The sequence below is a fragment of the Loxodonta africana genome, chromosome 11 (genome assembly GCF_030014295.1).
Source record: "Loxodonta africana isolate mLoxAfr1 chromosome 11, mLoxAfr1.hap2, whole genome shotgun sequence".
Classification (NCBI taxonomy): Eukaryota; Metazoa; Chordata; class Mammalia; order Proboscidea; family Elephantidae; genus Loxodonta; species Loxodonta africana.
Window position 1 is genome coordinate 85,515,381 of NC_087352.1, and position 26,328 is coordinate 85,541,708.

The following is a 26,328-nucleotide window of genomic DNA, read 5'->3' on the forward strand; positions in this document are numbered from 1 at the left end:
GTCAACTTGGGCGTGTCAGGTTAAAGTGGAGGGTGTGAGCGTCCTGCAGGTGACAAGCTCGTGGTACTATACTGCACAGGGGTCTGGTCCCAACTCTCTAAAATAATTACTGCCCCTGATTTATGATATGATGACATAGGTTTATGGTGTAGTGTCAACATTCAAATGCATGCCTTTTAAAACTCACGAGAGATGCTTGTCCACCTGGGATAGCCAAGGTATACTTCTGTCTTAATCAGAAAGGAAATTCAGGGTGTCTTCCTCAGACACTTGTCATTCCAGAAGCCATAGCACCTTCTCCAGCCAGGCCCAGCCCGTTCCCACCTCCTCCACTTCCACGTGCACACACATTTCGCTTTGCTTTGTTCTGCAAGGAAACCCTGGTGGCGTAGTAGTTAAGAGTTATGACAGCTAACCAAAAGGTCTGCAGTTCGAATCCACCAGGTGCGCCTTGGAAATTCTATGGGGCAGTTCTGCTCTGTCCTATAGGGGCACTGTGAGTTGGAATCGACTCAACAGCAGCAGGTTTTTTGTCCTGAAAATAATGTAGGAACTTAGATTCCCAAAACTCAAAATGACATACTTCTTTTCTTCTCCCAGTCTGTTTTGGACAGGATTATGTTACCAAAATTTGGGTTATGCTACATGAAATGAATACTTGTTTACATAACTGGAATTCTATCTTAAACCTCTCTGTGATTGAAGCTTTTATCAAACAACTAAATTGAACTAATTTGAAACCTTTGTCCTCTATTTCCTTACTCCTATAGTTCTGTTGTTGAAGAACTGTTTAATCTCATAATCCCATTGTCCTGTTTGCTTCCTTCTCTTCTCTCCCATCCCATTGCGCTGAAGGCTTTCTCAGGAGGACTGACCCGTAAATTAGGTTGCAGGTGTTCAGACTTAGTGACTTTGGAAGCCAGGCCAGGACTAGAGTGAGGCAAGCAAGGCACCCAGGTGCTGAACTGGAGACGGCATTCATGCTCAGGGTCATATAGCTGTTTGTTAAAATATCTTGGCGTAGTAAAATCTAGTGTCGGGTTATTGTTTAAAAGATGACAAAAGTCTGGTATTTTATAAATACTGGCTTTTTAAAGTGAAAATATTATATCACTCTCTTAAAAGAAAGCCAGTGGAATGTAAATACCATAGAGATTTCATTGCCACCATCATTCGGTTAAATACATGAACGAGGTTCCTTAATTGCTGAGAAGTTTATATAGTTTCATTTCTCATTTGACTCCTGTCTCCGTTCCCTGCTTACCATAGGATATTATCTCCACTTAATGTTTTACTATGAAGACCTTTTATTGATTACCCTGTCATACTTCGCTATCATGAAAGATACATATAAAAATGAACATTTGAAAAAGTATTTGCTGTGACCATAAGACTTCAGTACTAAAAGATTTCTTCTGCATTGAGTTATTCTTACAAATATTAGTATATGATTAATCAAAATATCTAACATAAAAGGTAAAATGTTATAGTGAAATAAATTTTTTTTAATTGGGCTTAGATATGTGAGAATGAATATAAGTTATTGCTAGAATCAGACAGAATTTTCAGTAACAAATCTACTCTTGTTTCTTAATAGATGTAAGGGCTAAGAATCTTTGCTCATATTAATAGATAGAAGTAGGAGTTTTGTAGGGTTTTTTTTTTTTTTTTTGGTAATATCTAGTAAGTCATTCAGTTATTTGATTCCTTCCCAGTTGTCTGCCAAAATTCAGAGAATATTACCAAAAACAATTTTTATGATCTATAAGCTGACAGCTCAATTAGGACTTCCTTCAATATTGAAAACAAAGATTTGGAAAGCCTCTAACTTTGTTACCTTCATTAGAGTCACAGGTGTCCCTACCTCTGAGAGGTACAGCAGAGAGGCTCATCAAATTGCCATTCACATAACTGTTTCCTTTCTCTCAGACGTACCTTGCAATATTGAGAAAAGGTTGAGAAAATTGAAATATTTTTCACTGAAAATAGAGTATTACAAAGATATTGTTTAATGAAATGTTTTTATCTCATCGTGAGCTTTAAATATATTTTTCCTCAAAACTTCAGATTTAACTCATTCAGTTGATGCAGGATGTCCACCTTAGGGCAGGAGTGGTTTATCCAATAAGCAAGGTAAGCACGGGCTTACTTGTGTTTACTTACTAATCTGTAGTGAGCAATTTCACCACACCACATCAAAGTGAAACCCACTGCCGTTGAGTCGATTCTGACTCATAGTGACCCTATAGGGCAGAGTAGAACTGCCCCATAGAGTTTCCAAGGAGCGCCTGGTGGATTTGAACTGCCGATCTTTTGGTTAGCAGCTGTAGCACTTAACCACTACACCACCACGGTTTCCATCAAAGTGAAATCCATGTGAAATTTTCACTATACATAAGTAAGTAAGCAGAAGTAAGCCTGTGTTTACAATGCTTACTGAGTCTTCCGCTCCTGTCAGGGATTGTAAATTTGAAAAGAGGCTTTGATTCTGGAGGAAGGTTCTGTGGGGTTGGGAGAGAGACAGATAGCCAAACCTAGAAGCAGAGTCTTTGATGTGGTGATTAGTAAGTAAGCCCAATAAGCCCCTGGTTACCTTGCTTATTGGATAGTCCTCCCCTGTCTTAGGGCCAGTATCATGATCAGACTGATTACCAGGTCAGACTGACCCTCTGTCAGAAGAACTTACTGTTATTTTTGAACTCAAATAAACATGATACTATATGTCACTGTGACAGCCGTCCTGTTTTTAAATTAGAAATCTAAGATAAATATAAAGCTAGATAAGCTTTGTCAAATCTATTATAAATACTGACTTCAGAGTCAGAGGATAGAAGAGCAAGAAAGTTAAATAAAATTTGACATCTCTACCAACCCACTTTATAATGGTCTGAGCTCAGAATCTCTCACCACATGTCAAAAGATCCTGTTTCTAATGTCTTGTGTTTCCCTTAACTCAAACAGGGAAAGACAAGGAACCCTAATGTAGATGAATGGAAATTGACTCACTGAAGGCCATCCATGCCCATGAGTCCCCAGAAGAGTCTTTGTATACCTCAAGGGAATGCAGTTTGAAGGTTCCTGATCCAGTCCAACCAAGCTTCCAGCCAATGTTTGAATCATTCTTTGGTTATAAAGAATGCTTGCTCTGCTTCCTGACGCTGACACTATTCAGCTACTAGACACTATTCAGCTACTAGAATATTCTTGTTTGATTTTTTTCCCTCCTAGTTTTCCCCCTTGGCTGCACAAAGGCACCCACAGAATGGTTCTGTTCACATTCACAGACACACACACACCCTGCCTGCTCTACAGTCCCTTCATTTCCAAGTGTTATCTTCCACTCACGTCATGTTGCCCCAGGGCTGGACTGTGTGGGTTGAGGAGCAGTGGCTTAACCAGCAGCAAAAGGAGTTAGGGCAGCAGACTTTTTCCACATGGCTCTCCCAGAGTGGTCCCAGCAGGGCTGTCTCACCATCTTTTAGTACTCCGGCTTTGGACAGAATCAGTGGTATTGAGATGGCAAGAACCTCTCATCCAAAGATAGACTGGTAAACCAAACCTATTGCTGTCAAGTCAATTTCGATTTGTATTGACCATACAGGACAGAGTAGAGCTGCCCCCTAGGGCTTCAAGGCTATAATCTTTACAGAAGCAGACTGCCACATCTTTCTCCTGCAGAGCAGCTGGTGGATTTGAACCACTGACGTTTGGGTTAGCAGCTGAGCATTTAACCAGTGTGTCACCAGGGCTCCTCAATAGACTGGTAGATGCTAGAAATTTTGTGTAGGAGGAGAGAACTGAGTAGTGTGAAATGGGAAAGGGCCATTTGGCCTCACACAGCAGTTGCTGTCAGGTCAGTTCTAGCTCACAGTGAACCCATGTGTTACAGCACGGAACTGAGCTCCTTAGGGTTTTCTTGACTAATCTTTCAGAAATAGATTGCCAGGCCTTTCTTCCATAGCACTGCTGGCTAGGTTTGAACCACCAGCTTTTCAGTTAGCGGCAAAGTACAAACCGTTTGCACCACCTGGGGACCTATTTGGTCCTCAGAGGCCTTAAGTGCAAGAAAAGGGTGAATTTCTATATCCTTGGAGGCTGTGGAAGGTGCAGATCTCATGGAGGCAAAATCCGGTGCCAGACTGATTTTATGGAAAGGCACAGCTTCAGCCAAGAAACCCCTTGCCCGTTGGTGAAGAGCCCAGGACTCATCTAGTGCTTGAGTCACACACCTGGGTGGGGACTCTGCCATCCCAGCTGGCTGCCTTGGCAACAGAGCAAACAGACTTAGCCAAACACCTAAGTTGACTTTCTCTCTATAAACCAGGTTTTCCATATGTGCACATCCGGGCTTGCAACGTAGACCTCACATTTATACAGTATTCTCCATTTCACTTGAGACCAAAGTTGGCCTGGCCTTGAGGTTGCTTAGATGGTGCTCACACAAACAAGCAGCCTTCTCTCTCTTTTTCTTTTCTTCTCAGTTTATCAGCTGATGAGCCATTGCAATTAAGAGTTTCTTCAGTTTCATCATTGGTTGCTATTAATTTGAACGGATAAATTTAAACTTTGCTTTTAGCTGGGTCACAAGGTAGAATTGCCTGGCATAAATATTTAATTTTTCCCACTGACTGAAGCTCTCCATGATAAGAGTGTCCTAGCTAATGTTTCTTCCTGAAACTTGACCTCTATAATGTGCATCGTTGCTTTTCCTATTATTGGAACATAAACAGCTACTGATGAGTTATACACAATATCTAAAGAACACAGCACTGAACTTCATTGCTGTGGAAATAAAGATGGTATCCCTGTGAATTTCCAAGAACTCTGACGGGGAAGGAAATAAAATGTAATTTGCATCACTGAGTTTGTTATTACCTCTCCAGAGAACTGCAGATATTAACTATTAAAATAATTGTAAGATTAAAGTAACCACAGACTGCTAGAGACAATGAAATCGCAAGCCCATTGCTGTATTTAGGAATAGCATTTTATGCTGAGAAGTCTAGGCTTATTTTTATGGAAATCTGGATTTATGTGGGTATGCTTTCTTCATTCTCCCTCTCCCTCCCTCTAAGCCTTATCTGGCCTAGATGTGTACCTTTTCATTTCCTGGATTGCCTATGTTCCGAGTTACTAAAAGACGTGAAAAGGTGTTTATTTAGTCTAGATTACAAAACTGTTTTCAAGGAGTCTTTTTATTTCATCTAGATTACAAAACTGATTTCTAAGAGCCTTGTAGAATTTTAGGAGCTTCCTTAATGATTGAGAAATAACCTACCCATTTAATTGATGGTAAAAAGAAGTCCTACACACTGTGATCTCCAGCGTTTGGACCACACTCTTTTTCATTTGCTTGGTAACTTAGGTGAAGCCTCACAAACTGGTGTGGAGCAGCCAATGTCTAGTAGATACTTCCCGGTTCCGCTCGGCTTATGTTATGTGTTTTCTCATGGAGAGATGAATGAGGAAATGGCAACATACACAGCGTTGCTTTAGACTTGAAGGGCTAAGTCGTTAGGACAGGATTCCAGAGAAAACAAAGCAAATCTACTTTGATGGAAGCACCGCCATCCTATCCAGGCCACCTGTCACCCCCAGTACACCTCTTATTTCCTCAGTGAGCATTTTATATAATATTTTTCATTGGGGACAAAAAATCCAAAACCAAACTTAAAGGTAGTTAAAAAATAAATCTCAGCCTGCTGTTGTGCATAGCAAAGTGAAATGTAGAAAACAGGAGGGGAGCTGAGCCAGACCTGGCATCATCTGTGTCACATCCCAGTCAAGGGACAGCGGTCCCCAGGCCCTGGTCACCATATAGCACACCCTTGTTGTCTGGTGTGTGGCTAGGACATCCATGCATCTAGCAATGAGAAGCTAGGCGATGGGAATTCCGTATGACCCTGCAGGCGAAGGCTTTGGGGAGACCAGATGCCCTTCCGTCCCCCCTCTCCCTTTGGAGGTCTGAGGCTATAAGCCAGGCTGCTGTTCTTGTCACTTCTCTACAGCTTGGCCACCCATGGGGCGGGGTGAAGTATCCTAGCCTCGGAAGCACCGTTGCCTCTCTGCAACCTTGGAGGACTTGAAGATCTTGTGTATGTTATTAATAATGATGATAAGAGCCAACATTTATTGCCTACTTAATGTATGCCTGGCACTAGTCTAAGTGCTTTATATGAATTTGTTAGTTTAGTCTTTACAAGCTCCTTAAGAGGCAGGTCATGAAATCATCCACCCTTTGAAGAGCGGAGAGGGACTTCTCATGGTCACCCAAGGCAATAGGTGACAGAACTGGGATTTGAACCCAGACATTTGATTTCAGAGCCTGGTCTTTTAACCACAACACTTTACTGTCTCTGGGCCTATGTGCTGTTCCTCTCATTGCATCCTGCCACTTGTACTCTTTGACTTTCTCTAGTACTTTGTATGATTAGCATAAATGTAAACATGTGTATTGTAAGGTAATCTCTTTCTGTGATGCAAGGTTGTTAGCTTCTTCCCCACCTTTTCCTCTTGCCAGTCTGAAAATGTTAGATTTTTAAATAATATTGCCTGCTTTACCCCTCATTAGAAAAGCAATACATGGTTCATTTTAGAAATTTTAGAAAATACGGAAAAGCATAAAGAAAATTAAAATTACCTATATTACCAACTCCTAAAGATTACCACTATTAACTTTTTGGTGTTACAACCTTCTAATATTTGTTTCTAGGTACATAAAAACATGTATTTTACAAAATTAGGATCTTTTTGAACATGTTGCTTTGTAACCTACTTTTTTACTCAATATGTTGTCATGATAACTATTGTCCATCACTACACAACAGTGTTTTGTCTTCAAGGGGTTGTAGGAAGGAGACAAGAAAGTACAGTGCGGTGTGACAAATGCCGGAAGAGGAAAAAACTTGGGGTGGTGGGATACACAGGAGCCTCTGGGGCACCTTCAGTGTGCCCCTCTCCCTGAGGGGATGAGGATGCAGGCAGAGTATAAGATACTGTCCCTCCTTCAAGAATGGCTGCTAACCAAAAGTTTGGCAGTTCGAATCTGTCAGCTGCTCCTTGGAAACCTTATGGGGCAGTTCTACTCTGTCCTAGAGGGTCGCTATGAGTCAGAATCAACTTGAGAGCAATGGGTTTGGTTTTTGGTTTTCAGGAACTGTATTATTGTATAGTTAGCAAGATAACTAACTGGCTAGTACACATGACATAACAGCAGGTAATAGAGTCTAATATGTGATCATGTGCAGAGCTTTGAGCAATAGATTCTCATACTCTAGGACTTTGAAGGAGAGTGAAATTAATGAGTGCTAGAATAGTTGAGGAGGAGAGATGGGTGAATTCCTAGTGTTGCCATAACAAATTATCACAAACCTGGTGGCCTAAAACGATGAAAATGTCTTCTCTCAGATTTCAGGAGGACTGAAATCTGAAATCAAGGGGTTGGAAAGTTTGGTTCCTCCTGGAGGCTCTGCGGCAGAATTCATCCCATGCCCCTCTCCTGGCTTCTGGTGGTTGCTGGCAATTCTTGGCATCCCTTGGCTTGTAGATGCATCACTCCAATCGCTGCCTCTGTCTTTACACTGCCAGCTTTTCTGTGTCTCTGTGTGTTCTTTTCTGTCTCTTATAAAGACACTTTCTTCGGATTTAGGGCCTACCCTACTCCAGTATAATCTTGTCTTGGTCCATACTTTGTTTATATCTGCAAAGGTCCTATTTCTGAATAAAGTCATATTATGAGGTTCTGGGTGGACATGAATTTTGAGGGGGACACTGTTCAATCCATTACAAGAGACTTGAACTGGGCCTTGAAGCATAGGAAAAATGTAGAAGCGTTAAGAAGAGGGAGGGCATTACAGGTAAGGATTGGCTATAATGAGTGGCTAAAATAGTATCTGGCACACAACCAAAAACCCATTGCCATCGATTTGATTCTGACTCATAGCGATGCAGCCCTATAGGACAGATGAGAACTGCCCTGTAGAGTTTCCAAGGAGTGCCTGGTGGATTTGAACTGCCAACGTTTTGGTAAGCAGCCATAGCTCTTAACCACTGCACCACCAGGGTTTCCTAACTAGATTGAAACAGTGCACCTCTCTCTGATGTTAAAAGAGTATATGACTCCTGTGCAGCGTTGCTGGGAATGTAAATTGATAAAGCTTTTCGGAAGACATTTCACTTGGAAGTATCTGTCAAAGTTTTAAATGACCCAGAAATCTCACTAAAGGAATCTGCTTTAAAGCAGTATTTTCCCATGTCCTTAAGGATATAGAGTTAAGATAGTTCATGATATACCTATACATGGACATTTTTTAATTTAACAAGCAGGTAAAGCATTTACTGATGTGCTTAGTGCTGGCCTACTTGCTTTGAATGTATTACCTCATGAATCTTATAACAATGCTTTGTCGTAGCTACTATTGTATAAGTCCCATGTTACTGATAAGGAAAGAGGCACAGAATTTAACTTGACCAAGTTTACACAGGGAATAAATGATAGAGCCAGTAATGGACCTCAGTCTTGTTCACTGGTCTTATCATCATGCTATGCAGCTGTTACCAAGAACCTGGTAAACTCACATCTATGTATACGGAAAGATCTCTAAAACACAATGAAAGTGAAAAAAGGAAGTCATGGGTTAATACATAGAGCTGACTCCATGCACTTAAAAAAAAAAAAAAAAACACGAAAAACGATAAGGTATATGCATATACATGTGAAAAACATAGAAACGTATTCCAGACAGGCGATGGTGCTTTGCCTCTGGGGAGATAAGTAGGAAAGAGAATTGAAGGGCATTTTCATGAACTTCTATATTATTAAATTTTATACAAAGAGAGTTATGTATTACTGTACCGTTTTTTAATAAAAAAAAATTTTTTAAGATATTTTTTAAGCCAGAAAAAGTCTTCTTGTTGTTAGTTGCTTTTGATCTGGGGCATCTCAGTTAAGACAAGCCTTGGTAGTCTCAGTTTTCTTGACTTGTCCCTGACAGTGAATTCCTGAGATCTTAGGGTATATATAGTTAAGCCTTCTTTTCTTTATCTCCTTGTAGATCCTTATTCTCCCTGGTCTCCTTAGTAAGGTAGCAATAAATCTACCATTTCTTTTAATTAGGTTGAGCTGCCATGTGTTTGTCCTTGTTCTGCAGTATTTTATGGTGATGAATGAGCTTATTTTCTTTTCAACATGCTCTAGTTGCAGTTTTGTGAAGGGTACATTCTTTTTGATTGTGCAGGTCGGTAAGATATGGACGTTCAGGGAAAAAAAGAAGTCCTGTGATATTCAGCCCTGACTGCCCGCCTGACCATGTGACTGTAGCTAGCAGGCTTCAGGAAAGACCCAGGCCCCCAGGGAAAGTTAAATAATGGGAGGTAGAAGGTTGGGAAGATAAGCAGAATATTCCCTCTACTAACCAGAGAATACCAAGATAAGCTTGTTACTTGCTGAAGTTCTGAAAGGACCTCACATTCTTGTTGCTTGTTTACGGCAGTTGGTGAAAAGAATGTTGAAAAGTTGCCATTCAGGTCAGAGACCCTTGCCCGAACATTAAATTATTATTATTCTCACTATTTTGGAGGGACTGGTTCTTTATTTTAAAAAGACACTTGTCAATTTTCAGTATCAAAACAGTTGCACTGTTGGTTTCTCTTTCTCCCACCTGGCCCTCAAAAGAGACCATGCCAAAGGACAGTACATTTTAAGCCAATAAGCTGCAGGATGCCTACCTAACATGTTGTTGTTGTTAGGTATCGTTGAGTCAGTTCTGACTCAGAGCAACCGTGTGTACAACAGAGTAAAACGCTGCCCGGTCCTGCACCATCCTCACAGTCATTGCTATGTTTGAGCCCACTGTTGCAGCTGCTGTGTCAGTCCATCTCGTTGAGGGTCTTCCTCCTTTTTGCTGACGCTTTGCCTTACCAAGCACGATGTCCTTCTCCAGGGACTGATCACCCCTGATAACATGTCCAAAGTACATGAGATGAAATCTTACCATTCTCACTTCCAAGGAGCACTCTAGCTGTACTTCTTCCAAGACAGACTTGTTCAGTCTTCTGGCGGTCCATGGTATATTCAGTATTCTTCACCAGCACCACAATTCGAAGGCATCCTTATTCATTGTCTTCAGTCTTCCTTAATCATTGTCCAGCTTTCGCATGTATATGAGGTGATTGAAAATACCATGGCTTGGTTCAGGTGCACCTTAGCCCTCAAAGTGACACCTTTGCCCTTTTGAACACTTTAAAGAGGTCTTTTACAGTACATTTGCCCAATGCAATATGTTGTTTGATTTCTTTACAGCTGCTTCCGTGGGAATGATTGTGGATCTAAGTAAAGTGAAATCCTTGACAACTTCAGTATTTTGTCCATTTATCATAATGTTGCTTATTGGTCAGATTGTTAGGATTTTTGTTTTCTTAACTTTGAGGTGTAATCCATACCTGAAGGCTGTAGTGTTTGGTCTTCATCAGTAAGTGCTTCAAGTCTTCTTTGCTTTCAGCAAGCAAGGTTGTGTCATCTGCGTAACACAGGTTTTTAATGAGTCTTCTTCCAGTCCTGATGCCTGGTTCTTCTTCATATAGTCCAGCTTCTTGGATTATTTGATCAGTGTACAGATTTAATAAGATGGTGAAAGGATACAACCCTGACACACACCTTTCCTGAGTTTAAACCACACAGTATCTCCTTGTTCTCTTTGAATGACTGTCTTTTGGCCTATGTATAGATTCCTTATGAGCACAATTAAGTGTTCTGGAATTCCCATTCTTCGCAGCGTTATCCATAATCTGTTAATGATCCACACAGACTAATTCCTTTGCATAGTCAATAAAACACAGACATCTTTCTGGTATTCTCTGGTTTCAGCCAAGGTCCATCTGACATCAGCGATGATATCCCTCATTTCGTGCGCTCTTCTGAATACAGCCTGAACTTCTGGCAGCTCCCCTGCACACCTAACATACCTCACAGAGACCTCACCAAAAACAGGGACTGTGTGGGGAAAGGAATTTTAAAAGATCAGCACACTGATTGCCATTACATTATTTTTGAGAGGCAACTATGATTGTGTGTCATTTGAAATCTGTTCTATAAAATACACAAAAGCCTAGTGCGCCAGCCTACAATTCATATTAGATTGGTGTGCTCAGAAAAGCACAATGTTTTGAGTCATAAACAGTCTGTTTGAAACTTCTTTTGGAAAATTACCTGCAAAAATGATATATGTAGTGGATTCTTAGCCCACTATGAAGATTTTTGCTCTCTAGTCCCCATGACCTTCATAACTCATTTCCTAATTCTCATCTAAGGTTGTTGTTGTTGTTAGGTGCCGTCGAGTCTGTTCTGACTCATAGCGACCCTCTGCACAACAGAACGAAACACTGCCCGGTCCTGCGCCATCCTCACAATCATTGTTATGCTTGAGCTCATTGTTGGCAGCCACTGTGTCAATCCACCTCATGAAGGGTCTTCCTCTTTTCCGCTGACCCTGTACTCTGCCAAGCATGATGTCCTTCTCCAGGGACTCATCCCTCCTGACAACATGTCCAAAGTATGTAAGAAATAGTCTCGCCATCCTTCTAAGGAGCATTCTGGTTGTATTTCTTCTAAGACAGATTTGTTCGTTCTTTTGGCAGTCCATGGTATATTCAATATTCTTCGCCAACACCACAATTCAAGGCATCAACTCTTCTTCGGTCTTCCTTATTCATTGTCCAGCTTTCACATGCATATGATGTGATTGAAAATACCATGGCTTGGGTCAGGCAAACCTTAGTCTTCAGGGTGACATCTTTGCTCTTCAACACTTTGAAGAGGTCCTTTGCAGCAGATTTGCCCAATGCAATGTGTCTTTTGATTTCTTGACTGCTGCTTCCATGGCTGTTGATTGTGGATCCAAGTAAAATGAAATCCTTGACAACTTCAATCTTTTCTCCGTTTATCATGATGTTGCTTATTGGTCCAGTTGTGAGGATTTTTGTTTTCTTTATGTTGAGGTGTAATCCATACTGAAGGCTGTGGTCTTTGATCTTCATTAGTAAGTGCTTCAAGTCCTCTTCACTTTCAGCAAGCAAGGTTGTATCGTCTGCATAACGCAGGTTGTTAATGAGTCTTCCTCCAATCTTGATGCCCCATTCTTCTTCATATAGTCCAGCTTCTCGTATTATTTGTTCAGCATACAGATTGGATAGGTATGGTGAAAGAATACAACCCTGACGCACTCCTTTCTGACTTTAAGCCAATCAGTATCCCCTTGTTCTGTCCAAACAACTGCCTCTTGATCTATGTAAATGTTCCTCATGAGCACAATTAAGTGTTCTGGAATTGCCATTCTTCGTACTGTTATCCATAGTTTGTTATGATTCACACAGTCAAATGCCTTTGTATAATCAATAAAACACAGGTAAACATCTTTCTGGTATTCTCTGCTTTCAGCCAGGATCCATCTGACATCAGCAATGATACCCCTGGTTCCACATCCTCTTCTGAAACCGGCCTGAATTTCTGGCAGTTCCTTGTCGATATACTGCTGCAGCCGTTTTTGAATGATCTTCAGCAGAATTTTGCTTGCGTGTGATATTAATGATCCCACCACCCACTGCCGTCGAGTCGATTCCAACTCATAGCGACCCTATAGGACAGAGTAGAATTGCCCCATAGAGTTTCCAAGGAGTGCCTGGTGGATTTGAACTGGTGACCTCTTGGTTAGCAGCCGTAGCACTTAACCACTATGCCACCAGGGTTTCCATATTAATGATATTGTTCTATAATTCCTGCATTCGGTTGGATCACCTTTCTTGGGAATAGGCATAAATATGGATCTCTTCCAATCAGTTGGCCAGGAAGCTGTCTTCCATATTTCTTGGCATAGACAAGTGAGCACCTCCAGCGCTGCATCTGTTTGTTAAAACATCTCAATTGATATTCCATCAATTCCTGGAGCCTTGTTTTTTACCAATACCTTCAGAGCAGCTTGGACTTCTTCCTTCAGTATCATCGGTTCCTGATCATATGCCACCTCTTGAAATGGTTGAATATATCGACTAATTCTTTTTGGTATAATGACTCTGTGTATTCCTTCCATCTTCTTTTGTTGCTTCCTGCATCATTTAATATTTTCCCCATGGAATCCTTCACTTTGCAACTAGAGGCTTGAATTTTTTCTTCAGTTCTTTTGGCTTGAGAAATGCCGAACGTGTTCTTCCCTTTTGGTTTTCCATCTCTAGCTCTTTGTACATGTCATTATAATACTTTACTTTGTCTTCTCGAGAGGCCCTTTGAAATCTTCTGTTCAGTTCTTTTACTTCACGAATTCTTCTTTTTGCTTTAGCTGCTTGACGCTCAAGCGCAAGTTTCAGAGTCTCCTCTGACATCCACCTTGGTCTTTTCTTTCTTTCCTGTCTTTTCAGTGACCTCTTGCTTTCTTCATGGATGATGTCCTTGATGTCGTTCCACAATTCATCTGGTCTTCCGTCAGTAGTGTTCAAGGCGTCAAATCTATTCTTGAGATGGTCTCTAAATTCAGGTTGGGTATACTCAAGGTCATATTTTGGCTCTCATGGCCTTGCTCTGATTTTCTTCAGTTTCAGCTTGAACTTGCATATGAGCAGTTGATGGTCTGTTCCACAGTCGGCCCCTGGCCTTGTTCTGACTGATGATATTGAGCTTTTCCATCGTCTCTTTCCACAGATGTAGTCAATTTGATTTCTGTATGTTCCATCTGGCGAGGTCCATGTGTATAGTCACCATTTATGTTGGTGAAAGAAGGCATTTGCAATGAAGAAGTCGTTGGTGTTGCAAAATTCTATCATTCGACCTCCAGCATTGTTTCTATCACCAAGGCCATATTTTCCAACTACTGGTCCTTCTTCTTTGTTTCCAACTTTTGCATTCCAATCGCCTGTAATTATCAATGCATCTTGATTGCATGTTCGGTGAATTTCAGACTGCAGCAGCTGATAAAAATCTTCTATTTCTTCACCTTTGGCCCTAGTGGTTGGTGTGTAAATTTGAATAATAGTCGTATTAACTGGTCTTCCTTGTAGGCGTATGGATATTATCCTATCACTGACAGCGTTGTACTTCAGGATAGATCTTGAAACATTCTTTTTGACGATGGATGCAACACCATTCCTCTTCGAGTTGTCATTCCCAGCGTAGTAGACTATATGATTGTCCAATTCACAATGGCCAATACCAGTCCATTTCACCTCGCTAATGCCTAGGATATTGATGTTTGTGTGTTCCATTTCATTTTTCCTAGATTCATACTTCATACATTCCAGGTTCTGATTGTTAATAGATGTTTGCAGCTGTTTCTTCTCCTTTTGAGTCATGCCGCATCAGCAAATGAAGGTCCTGAAAGCTTTACTCCATCCGTGTCATTAAGGTCGACTCTACTTTGAGGAGGCAGCTCTTCCCCGGTCATCTTTTGAGTGCCTTCCAACCTGGGGGGCTCATCTTCCAGCACTATATCAGACAATGTTCCACTGCTATTCATAAGGTTTTCACTGGCTAATGCTTTTCAGAAGTGGACTGCCAGGTCCTTCTTCCTAGTCTGTCTTAGTCTGGAAGCTCAGCTGAAACCTGTCCTCCATGGATGACCCTGCTGGTATCTGAATACTGGTGGCATAGCTTCCAATATCACAGCAACACATAAGCCCCCACAGTATGACAAACTGACAGACACGTGGGGGAGACTTATTAATAATCGTTGCATGCTCACTACCAGATTGTGAGCTCCTGACGTCAGCAAGTATGTTTGGGTCATCTTTGTATTTTTCTTCAAGGCTTACAACAATATACTCTGTATTGTTAGATGTTCTGGAAGGATTTATGAAATGGAACTGATATTAATTAAATTTCATGGGTTTCTATTTTCCATTACCTCCTATCCAGGAACATGTTGTGTAAAGATAGCAGCAGGTAAGTTTGCTGCGTATATTGGACATAACAGGTTCAATTTTCTTGTTAAATAGGAACTATCCAAGATCACGATGCCAGTTATATTTAATGAGCCTTTGAGCTTCCTACAGCGACTAACTGAATATATGGAGCACACATACCTCATCCACAAGGCCAGTTCCTTCTCGGATCCTGTGGAAAGGATGCAGGTACGTGTCAAGTGAGCACCGGAAATGGGCTAGGTCTCAGGGTCTCCTCTACCACGCTGCCCATCCCAATGCACAAAAGGAGCCTTATGTCCAGTGTGAGGCTGAAAAATGTTCTCAGACTTAATCAGCATGTTGGGAGCAACCCCGGCTTCCATTCCTCTGCAATCCTCTAGTCACAGTGCCACTAGAGTAGGAAGACTGATGAGAACTGCAAGAGAAGCAGAAGGTGGGCCACAAACCGAACCTGGATATTGGTGAGCCGTTTCTGAGCCTTAATTTTAAAAAGTATCATTGGAGTGTTAGTGGGAAAAAAATTCAACCTACCTTCCTTCGGAATTTCTCAGGGTGTTTCCAAGAAGGAATGAATACACACATATATATGTTTAAGTTTATATGTGTATATAAATATATACACAGTGCTGTACCTTACAACAAAAGACAAGGACTTGAACTTTTAAATAGAAGACCTTTGTGTGATGTACATGGATGGGCTTGATACAGGCAGAGGATAGTGGACACATTGTTCTCCTTCAGACAAAGCAATCGCATTCTAAATGGAATCTTTCTGGTCTTGCCATTATGTAAGTCAGCTTTTCCCAACCACAGTGGACTTGACATCAGTTTAATTGTTTTGTATCTCTTATCGCCTATCCTAAAAGTGTACTTTTTAAAAAAAAATTGTAAATGAATAAATAGTAATTTCAGACTTGAGAATTTTGAAAAAGTCCTTGAGAGAATGTGTACCTTCGTAGGGTTTTATAAAACCTCAGTGGGGAATAACATTATAGGAAGAGAATCAAATTAATTTTCATTCTAAAAATCCAAGTTTCCATATTCCATTGTTAGAGCTGTATTAAAAACCCAAAGTAATTAAACTCCTCGGAATAATTTTGTAAATCACTGTCTTCACAAAATTTCAGTTCCTGAAAGACTGAGGAACACCGAGGCTGTTTTTAACGTGTCCTAATGCTCTGTCTAACAGTGTGTAGCTGCATTTGCCGTGTCGGCTGTTGCTTCTCAGTGGGAACGTACTGGAAAGCCTTTCAATCCACTCCTGGGAGAGACTTATGAATTAGTTCGGTGAGGTCTTTCACTGCCTTCCATTTATTCATGTGATTTATATTGCATTTAAAATAAAGAGGAAAGTGTTATATTTGAGTATCACCAAAAAAATTTATTTTGGAAACACTGGTGGCATAGTGGTTAAGAGCTACAGCTGCTAACCAAAAGGTCAGCAGTTTGAATCCACCAGGCGCTCCTTGGAAGCCATACGGGGTAGTTCTACTCTGTCCTGTAGGGTCGCTATGAGTTGGAATCAACTCGAGGGCAACAGGTTTTCTTTTTTTTTACTTTTTATTTTGGGAACTATGTAAGAAATATTGAAACATACATAAAAAGTACCATTATGGAAAGTAATTAATTACAAGGATTTTAATATTGCCAGTTACGTGGGTTTAATCATCCTGCATTTCTCCTTATGTAGATCATAAAACATGATCAGATTTTTTTAATAACCAAAATATATCAGCATAAATTTATACTGTTGCCGTATAAGCAGTGAATGCGTGAACAGTGCAATTGTTTGCCCCCTTAGCCTGTTGCCTGTTGACACACAATTAAGGGAATTCATTTGGCTTTAACTTATCTGTATCCTCTTCTCTGCTCAAGTTTTAATGTCATGTATTCCCTGCATATTTGAAAACACACACACCAGATTTCTCTATCTTAATACAAAAAGAACGCTACGTTTTAAATTTACACAGCTAACACTGCCATTTCATACACATCACCCAAATTCATTTGAGTGTTCTTTATTTTGATGTGTTCGAATACATAAAATTATAACACAGTGAATTAGGCAGTTGGAGTTGCATTTGTACAGTTTCTCATATATTAAGTTGTTCTGAGGTGGAACAGACAGTCGCTTCTGGTGAGCCCTCTTACAACAAAGACCCGAAAAAACAAATGAAAGGAGTATATTTCCGACAAGCTAGGAGCCCTGAACATCAAAAGCAAGCTTTGAAAACGAACTGAGGGGCAGGGGGAGAAAGAGATGGTTCAGAAGCGGAGAAGAGTTACCAGACTTGAATTGCGGAGAGTATTCCCGGGAGCAGCTGTGGCAGGCTAGTACTAGTATTTGGCTGCAGTTCCCTCAGGGAGAAACAGCCAGCCGCACAGCCTACTCGTACCTCCGGAACCAGGGAAGAATGGTGCTCTTGGCAAAAGCTAAGTAGTTGTGTATATTTTACCACACCCCCGCTCCCCCCTCCCCCCGCTCCCAAGCCGGCTTCAGTGGCTAATTTCCTTGGGCCTGAGATAGGCCCTGTTGAGCACCTAGGGCCATCCTCCCAGCCTTGGAGAAGGAATAAATTTGCAACTGGGAGAAAAGATAATTTGCCAGCTCCACTAACCGGCAGAGCTCAGAACAGAAGCGATTCCTGTCCAGGCATAAATGGTCCGTGGACTTTGAGTACCTTTCCCCTCTGCATGGACCAGTATGGGCCTATTTCAGGAAAATAGGCCCTCGCTGGCAGACTCCAACTATTTCAGCTGTGCTGCTGAGTGGTGGGTGTTTGAGGTTTGACATTGCTTTGCCTATTAAACAGGGTCCTTGTCTACCCACATCAGGGGCCTAAGGACTGGTGACTCCACTCAGGTCACTTAGCCACCCGCAACAGGGGCGCAAGGATAACTGGTACCTCCCAGTCCTTACCACCAAAAACATTCGGTGCCCATGGTCCGTCTGCAGAACCCACCCACCTGCACGCTCTAGGGAACAGGGACTCACTTTCCTCAGAGGCATGTGGGGGATGATTCTCAGCCCCCTGCCTTGTTCAGAGTGTGACTGCCTGCTGCAACCAGACGCTGGTACCTACACCAATCACCCCTATCCCTCTAAGACTGTAGGACAGTGCCTGTACCACACATTTGATGATCAGCTACCTGGACACCTGAGCCAAATTCATACAAGAATAGTGAATGGACTCCTAGACTGATATACCTGATAACAGCTCTAGCCATCTGGGGACAGGACGTCAGAGCTCCAAAGGTGAAAATAATCAAGCTGGCTCACTCAAGCAACCCATTTCAGCATATCAAAACAAAACAAAGCAAGAAGCTATGACACAGTAAGCAAACATAAAATAAACTAATACAATAACTTATAGATGGCTCGGAGACAACAGTCAATATCAAGTCACATAAAGAAACAGACCATGATTGCCTCAACAAGCTCTCAAAACAAAGAGTCCAGGAATCTTCTAGATGAAAGTGCCTTCCTGGAATTACCAGAGGCAGAATACAAAAGGTTAATATACAGAACCCTTCAAGACATCAGGAAGGAAATCAGGCGATACGCAGAACAAGCCAAGGAACACACAGATAAAGCAGTTGAAGAAATTAAAAAGATTATTCAGGAACATAATGAAAAATTTAATAAGATGGAAAAATCCATAGACAACTATCAGAAATTCAGAAGATTAACAATAAAATTAAAGAAGCAGACAACTTAGTAGAAAGTCAGAGGAACAGAATCAAGCCAAGGGGAAGGCAGAATTTTTTAACTTGAAGATAAAGCACTTGGCACTAATATATTTGAAGAAAATTCAGATAAAAGAATTTAAAAAAATGAAGAAACCTTAAGAATCATGTGGGACTCTATCTAAAGAGAAATAACCTATGAGTGATTGGAGTACTAGAACAGGGAGGGATAACAGAAAATACAGAGAGAATTGTTGAAGATTTGTTGGCAGAAAACTTCCCTGATATCGTGAAAGATGAGAAGATATCTATCCAAGATGCTTATAGCACTCCACATAAGGTAGATCCCAAAAGAAAGTCACCAAGACATATTATAATCAAACTTGCCAAAACCAAGATAGAGAATTTTAAGAGCAGCTGGGGATAAATGAAAAGTCACCTACAAAGGAGAGTCAATAAGAATAAGCTCAAACTACCCAGCAGAAACCATGGAGGCAAGAAAGCAAATGGGATGACTTATATAAAAAATTGAAGGAAAAAAGTTGCCAACCAAGAATCTTATATCCACCAAAACTGTCTCTCAAATATGAAGGTGAAATTAAGACATTTCCAGATAAACAGAGGTTTAGGGAATTTGTAAAAACCAAACCAAAACTACAAGAAATACTAAAGGGAGTTCTTTGGTTAGAAAATCAATAATATCAGGTATCAACCCAAGACTAGAACACAGGGCAGAGCAATCAGAAGTCAACCCAGACAGGGAAATCACAAAAATAAATCAAGATATATTAAGTTGTTCTTTCATCAGGATGACGAAGAATTGTTTGCTTTGTTGAACTTGGCTCTCTAATACTTTCACATTGTGTTTTGACAGAGATAACAATAATGTGCACAACAATAGCGTTAATTAAAATGTTACTTTTTTTTTTTTTTATTTAAGAGATGACCTGGGGTTCAGACTCATCTCTGAACAGGTCAGCCATCACCCACCAATTAGTGCATTTCATGCTGAAGGATTAAACAACGATTTCATCTTTCATGGCTCGATCTATCCCAAACTCAAGTTCTGGGGGAAGAGCGTAGAAGCAGAACCCAAAGGAATCATCACCTTGGAACTCCTTGAGTAAGTTGGAATCATGCTGTTAAACTCTTTCCATGTGTACCTACTCTTAAGTGTATACACCTGCACGCAGACCTGACCTTGTTGATCAGAAGATGGGGAGAAGATAAAAGCTTTTATAAAGTGTAAATTATGTAGCTGCATGTGAAAGAATTTGAGAAATAGGACAGTAGTCGTTGCTAATCAGTCTGAGTATGTTTTAGAAGTTTAACTTGATGTTTGGCTGTGATGTTTGGATCTGTCTTAAAAGAGAATAGAGCTAATCACTACATGGCAGTTCTTATGAAACAGGCTTTCTACATATCATGAATGTCAATGTTGCAGTCTTTTTAACCATCTTTTAAAATGAGTTCATTTTGACAAACATTGAAATAACAATTGTGCAGCACATTGTAGACGTTAGGGAAGTTGGAAGTTCTCTTCTTTGGGAATAGAAAATAAAGATGAGCTTTAAACTCAAAGGCATTTGTAGTTCCAATTCATATAGAGTAAGCACACTCTCCTATCCCTACCACTTAACTGCAATTAAAAATGCTGCCTGGAAGACAGTTGAGGTCTCTGCAAAGTAAATAATAGAAGGCACACTGGGGAGAAAAACTCAAAACCTGAAGATTGATATAGTAATGAGTTTCCTGATTTTAGTTTTTCTTCCTGCGTCTCCTGACTGAGACTTACCTTGTTGCCATCAAGTCGATTCCAGCTCATAGCGACCCTATAGGACAAAGTGGAGCTGCCCCATAGGGTTTCCAAGGAGCAGCTGGTGGATTTGAACTGCTGACCTTTTGGTTAGCAGCTTGAGCTCTTAACCACTGTGCCACCAGGGCTCTGACTGAGACTTAAGGCAACCCAAATCTCAGAGCTGGGCTGTGGAAACAGATAGAAAACAGGGTTTCTCCCATTCTCTCCATCCTGAAAGGTTCCTTTCTTGTTAGAAGACCTGGAAAGATGGACCCTTGCAGGATGGAGAGGGTGGGGGAAATCCTGCTTTTTTTTTTCCTTCCCAGCCTTGTCCCAAAGCAGCAGCTCCACTTCAACAGCAGTGATGGTGGCGGAAATGGCGGCAGCACCATGGTGCCTAAAACGCAGAAAAAGTCCTTCTCCTTATGTGGAGAAACTGGGTACAGGGGCCCTGTGGTCCAAAGAGTATGAGAATCGTTGTTACCTTTTTTTTTTTCTCTCTTTCTGTCCTGTTCCCTCTGCCCACGAGTCCGACCTACTTGTGGGAAATGCATGACCAAGCAGAGAGGCTAAGACCCTGCTGGCTAGCGAGAGGAGCTTCGTTCTTATTTTCTACCTCTAATTGAACTTATTTTTCACATGTTTTTACCAAGCTTTTGAATGCTGCAAATGAACACATGCACAGTTTATTTGGAGTATGGTAGATGTGCAGACTTTTTTCTTAAACACTTGATTTCTTTGAAGAAACAGTGAGGGCAGGTAGGTGATACTTTTACTGTGTGTTAATGCCAGCAGAGTTTGCAAAGCCCAGAGCTGAGTGATCTTGAGCAGCCTGCTTTGTTATCTTGCAAAGTGGCATTTGAGACAGATACACTTTTTAAACAAAGTAAGACTTCTCACTTTTTCTTTTTTCTTTGTGTTTGTTTTGTAGACACAATGAAGCATATACATGGACAAATCCCACCTGCTGTGTGCATAATATCATTGTGGGCAAACTCTGGATTGAGCAGTATGGCAATGTGGAAATCACAAACCACAAGTAAGTCAGACGGCATGTGTATATTCAGGGTAGCTATGTATTCCTTCAACTTTAATCATATAGTTCCAGTGGACTTTTTTTTTTTTTAATCTCTGGTAGAGCCTGATGAAAATGTAAGATTCAGGCAATATAGTACTTGAGTAAATAGACGCTCCTCCATTGAGGTGGGGTAGGGCCAGACTGGATGAACTCTGAGCTTTCCCAACTTCTGTGAATCTTATTTCCCATCTCAGCTCATCCTGCTTATGTTGTTTAGTTTGTGTTGTCCAGTTTGTGTTACCTACATGAGGAAGGGGAACATAAGAGTTAAAAGAGTTGGGTCCAAGTCTTACTTTATGACCTCAGGCAAGTTCCTTACCCTTTATGAACCTCACTTACCTCTTCTTTGTGATGGGTGCAGTACTAATGGAAGATGAACCGGAACTCCTGCATGGAGCCTGGCACATACTAGAGAATCAGTAGGTAGCAGCTGCTGTTAGAAAGGGTATCATCAGCATTGTTCTTTACTGCTTCGTCAGTGTTGAATGGTGACCTGAACTTAATATTTCCTTCGTAGGACTGGGGACAAATGTGTATTGAATTTTAAGCCATGTGGCCTTTTTGGTAAGGAATTACACAAAGTTGAAGGCTACATTCAAGATAAAAGGTAAAGTTTCCATTTTAAATTTTGTATAAGATAGGTGTCATGGCGGGGGGTGGGAAGGGGCAGTGATGGTTCAGTGGTAGAATTCTAGCCTTCCATATGGACGACCCAGTTCGATTCCCGGCCAGTGCACTTTGTATTTGTCAGTGGAGGCTTGCATGCTACTATGATGTTGAACAGCTTTTAGCAGAGCTTCGACACTAAGGCAGACTAGGAAGAAAGGCCTAGGAATTTATTTCTGAAAATCAGACAATGAAAACCTTATGGATTACAATGATCCAACCCACAACTGATCATGGGAATGGTGCAGGACTGGGCATTGAATTTGCTGTGTGCTGAACACTATGCGGAATCCACGTGAATGAAATGATGTGTAGGCATACCCTGCTTTAGCCTCCCGCCACTTCACAGATCCCCAGTCTCTCTCCAGCACTCACTGTTTGTACATTGCCCGCCTCACGTCTTGTCATTATTCCCTCAACAATACAGTATAACAACTATTTACATTGTATTAGGTATTATAAGTAATCTAGATTTGATTTAAAGTATACAGGAGGATATGCCTAGGTTATATGCAAATACTACACCATTTTATATAAGATGAGCATCATCTACCAATTTTGTTATCCAGTTTGGAACCAGTCCCTCACAGAAACCAAGAACTGTATTAAAATCCACTGACATAATCTTCTTAACCAATAAGTTGAAAAATCTTTCTTTTACCAAAAAAACTGTAAAGAATCTCATTCATAAAGATCTTTCTGATAATATTAGGATATAGCAAAGCACTGGTTTAACTGTTTGCTAAACATGCATTTCTTTTGGCAGCAAAAAGAAACTGTGTGCCCTTTATGGGAAGTGGACTGAATGTTTATATAGTGTTGACCTGGCCACTTTTGATGCTTACAGAAAAAATGATAAGAAAAATACTGAGGAGAAGAAGAACAGCAAACAGGTGAACACTCTGTAAGGTGGTATCAAAGGAACAACTGGACTCTTAGATTTGTGATCATCCCTTTGGAGGTGGCCTGTTATTGGGTCACAGTTTCACCAATTTTTTTTTTCCTTGTTTCTTTTAATGCATGAAATTTTTCTCCTTGAATCTTTTTTTTTTTTTAATTGTGGTAAATATATATTTAACAAAACATTTGCCATTTCAATGCTCTTCACATGTACATTTTAGTGACATTAGTTATGTTTATCATGGAGTTCAGCCATCACCCTTATCCATTTCCAGATTCTCCATCACCTCTAACAGAAGTTCAGTGTCCCCTAAGCAGTGAGCCTCCCTTTTCCCTCCCTCCTGCCCTGAGTCTCTTTTAATGGACAGATGTCTGTCTGAGTAGCAAATGCTTGACCTAACTTTTTATAGACTATGGGTCTGTGCCACTTTTATAACTGCCATATATATGGGACTTTAAAATCATTCAGGTAGCTTTGGAAAGTGGGAATGCATCTTAGACAAACTTTGTTTTCCTCATTTCTGTTTGTGTGCACAAGAAATTGAGATCCTTTGTATATTTAAAATTCCCTCCAAAATTACCCCTTATGTGTTCATGCTTATTGTTTGTTTTGTTGCCCTTTTCCCTGTTACTAAATCACTGAAGTTATGGCCACCGTGGTTAAAGTAAACGAGCACTCCTGAGCTGCTGTCCTTCTTTCCTTACTAAACTTTCTCTTTATGGGACAGTTAATATCCTGATGGAATTCCCCACGTGTGTGGCACATAGCTTCTTGTTGCATGACCTCAAGAAGGCTCTGCAGTTCCGCAGGCTTCTGTCCCTGCCCTCCAGGCAGAAAAGGGGAGAGCTAAAGAAAGATTGCACCTGTTTGGACAGGAAATATTTGTTTGAGTCCTGATTACTCTCCAGTAACTAGAAGAGCACAAACTCTGGGTTAGGATCCTCTTTCCAGCATTAATGACTGGTACAACCTTAGTCAGATTTTTAGCTTCTCTCTTCCTCAGCTCCTTCATTTGTAAAATGGGGATAGTAACGGTAGCTACCTGTCAGATGAGCTGACAGATGTAAAGGGCTCAGAAGAGTTCCTGGTTCATAGTAAGACTAAGCATGTCCTTTCTGCTCAAAGTATGCCTGCAGACTGGCAACATGAGCTTCATCCAAGGCCTTGTTAAAAACACCAGGTGCTCAGGCCTCATTCCAGACATACTGAGGTACCATCTCTGGGGCTCTTTGGTGGTTCTTATGTAAGCTAGAGTTTAAGAAGCCCTGATATTCCTCAAAAACAAAAGGTGTACTTATTAGTGATTTTCTTTGTAAATTGAGTTAACCATGGTCCTGAGGTGAAGAGAGTTTTATTAAGTGGTCAGAGAACCCTGCTTTCTCTGGACTTGGCTTGTGTCTTTGTTTTTCTTTCCCTTCATCACCCTGTGCGCATTTTTGCTTTTCCCCTCACATCCTACATTTCCTGCCTCTTTTTCTGCATTCCATGAGGTGCGCTGATTCTTCCTGCAGCTGTTAGGGAATTGACGGGGCTGGAGAAGGAAATGTTCCAGGATCCAGGGAGGCCCGGAACAAAACTCCTCAGCAGCAGCTCCTGCCAATGTGAGGGAGCTTGGCAAAAGACACCCTCACCAGCACACTTGTTGGCCATCCATCCTTCACAGAGGGCCAGGACAGGGAAGGACGTCAGCGGAATTCCAGAAAATAACCCTCGTGTTCCTTAAAGCCCCTGCCAATCTTTGTAGAAAAGTGGCCTTACCCCTTGGAGAGAGAAATTATTCTCATATACCACTCCTTGCCTCTCTCCTTCCTGTGTGCCACCCACCTGCCGTCGATTTGTGGTGCTCTGAACATATTCACGTGCTCTGGGAAGTTTATCACCAGTGTTGTCACCTCCTTGCTGCTGATGTTGGGTTGTTTCATTTTGTTTTGCTTTTAAATTGTGGTAAAATATATATAACAAAAAGTTTGCCCCATTTTAACCATTCTTAAATGTAGAATTCAGTGACACTAATTACATTCCCTGTGTTGTGCTGCCATCACCACTATCCACGTCCAAAAGTTTTCATCACTCCAGACAGAAGCTCAGTACCCCATGAACAGTGACTCCGCTTCTCCCTTCTACCCAGCCCCGGTAACCACTGACAGGCTTTGACCTCTGTGTATTTGCCTATTCTGGATATTTCATACGAGTGTGATCATACAGTATTTGTCCTTCTGTGTCTGACTTATTTCACTCCTTGATGTTTTTAAGCTATATATTCACTGAAAATTCCTCACCAGTCATTTTAAATTTGATAACTATGTGACCTTGGGAATATTATTTAGTCTTCCAAAGTCTTGAATTCTTTATGTATAAATGCAGGGTAATAACATCTGCTCACAGGCTCATCACCTAAGGATTAAATACACAGAGCACCTGGTATAGCTCTGGCTCATAAGGGGTAGCCAAGGGGAATGTCAGCCTAGCATCTTTTTAGCCTAACAGCTTTCTAAGTTCTCTTTTTCAAAATACATTCAGATTTCCTACTAGTTTTGTGTCACTGACAGATTTAGTCAGCTACCTCCAGAATTTAAGCTTTTGTTGTTCTTAGAATGTTCCGTGTTTTGGCTTTGCCTCTCTATGGTGTAATCTCGAAAGTCAGCCTGTTCCTATACTTCTTGGGGATCTCCGTGCTCAGCGTTTAGCAGTTGCTCAGTACATCCTCAAATGAGTTATTTTGTCCTTACAAAAAAGAAGCTTTAGAAACATTAACACACTATAGTAAAGAATGATAGTGGCGATAATAAGCCTTGAATACACTACAATAAAAAATGAGCGTGGTAATAGTATAACACTAAATGATACAACGTATGAGGCCCTGATGCTCATAACATTTTTTCAGTCATTGAGCAAGTATTTACTGCCTCCCTACACTGTGTGAAATGTAGGAATACAGATATAAGAAAGCCATGGTGTCCCTGCCCTCAGGCAGTTTCCACTCTAGTGGTGGTCAATAAATGGTGATTATTTTACATTTTGTAAATGTAGTCATTTAAAACGTTGTACCTAAGTTTTGTCCCTGTGTTGATTCCTATAGATGAGCACTTCTGAGGAGTCAGATGAAATGCCAGTGCCAGATTCTGAGAGTGTATTTGTTATCCCTGGAAGTGTTCTCCTGTGGCGAATAGCCCCCAGGCCTCCAAATTCTGCCCAGGTGAGACCCTCGCTCCTCCTAGCTTGCTTTGATGGTGCACTTCCTGTAGGCAGGTTGTCACTGGAATGCCCCTCTCGCCCCTCCACTGATCCGTGTGC

The 26,328-nt window shown here is 41.1% G+C and overlaps 1 protein-coding gene across 9 annotated transcripts in view; it reads left to right on the forward strand.

Moving 5' to 3' along the window:
• Nucleotides 1-26,328, forward strand: part of OSBPL1A (oxysterol binding protein like 1A) — a 238,929-nt gene that overhangs the window by 208,115 nt on the left and 4,486 nt on the right. For all 9 annotated transcript variants that reach the window (XM_064294638.1, XM_003406354.4, XM_023543923.2 and 6 more), the window contains 7 exons: nt 14,977-15,111; nt 16,094-16,191; nt 19,532-19,714; nt 21,321-21,428; nt 21,985-22,074; nt 22,900-23,026; nt 26,114-26,230. In XM_064294638.1, the coding sequence (XP_064150708.1) occupies nt 14,977-15,111; nt 16,094-16,191; nt 19,532-19,714; nt 21,321-21,428; nt 21,985-22,074; nt 22,900-23,026; nt 26,114-26,230 (858 nt within the window). The remainder of the gene's footprint in view (nt 1-14,976; nt 15,112-16,093; nt 16,192-19,531; nt 19,715-21,320; nt 21,429-21,984; nt 22,075-22,899; nt 23,027-26,113; nt 26,231-26,328) is intronic.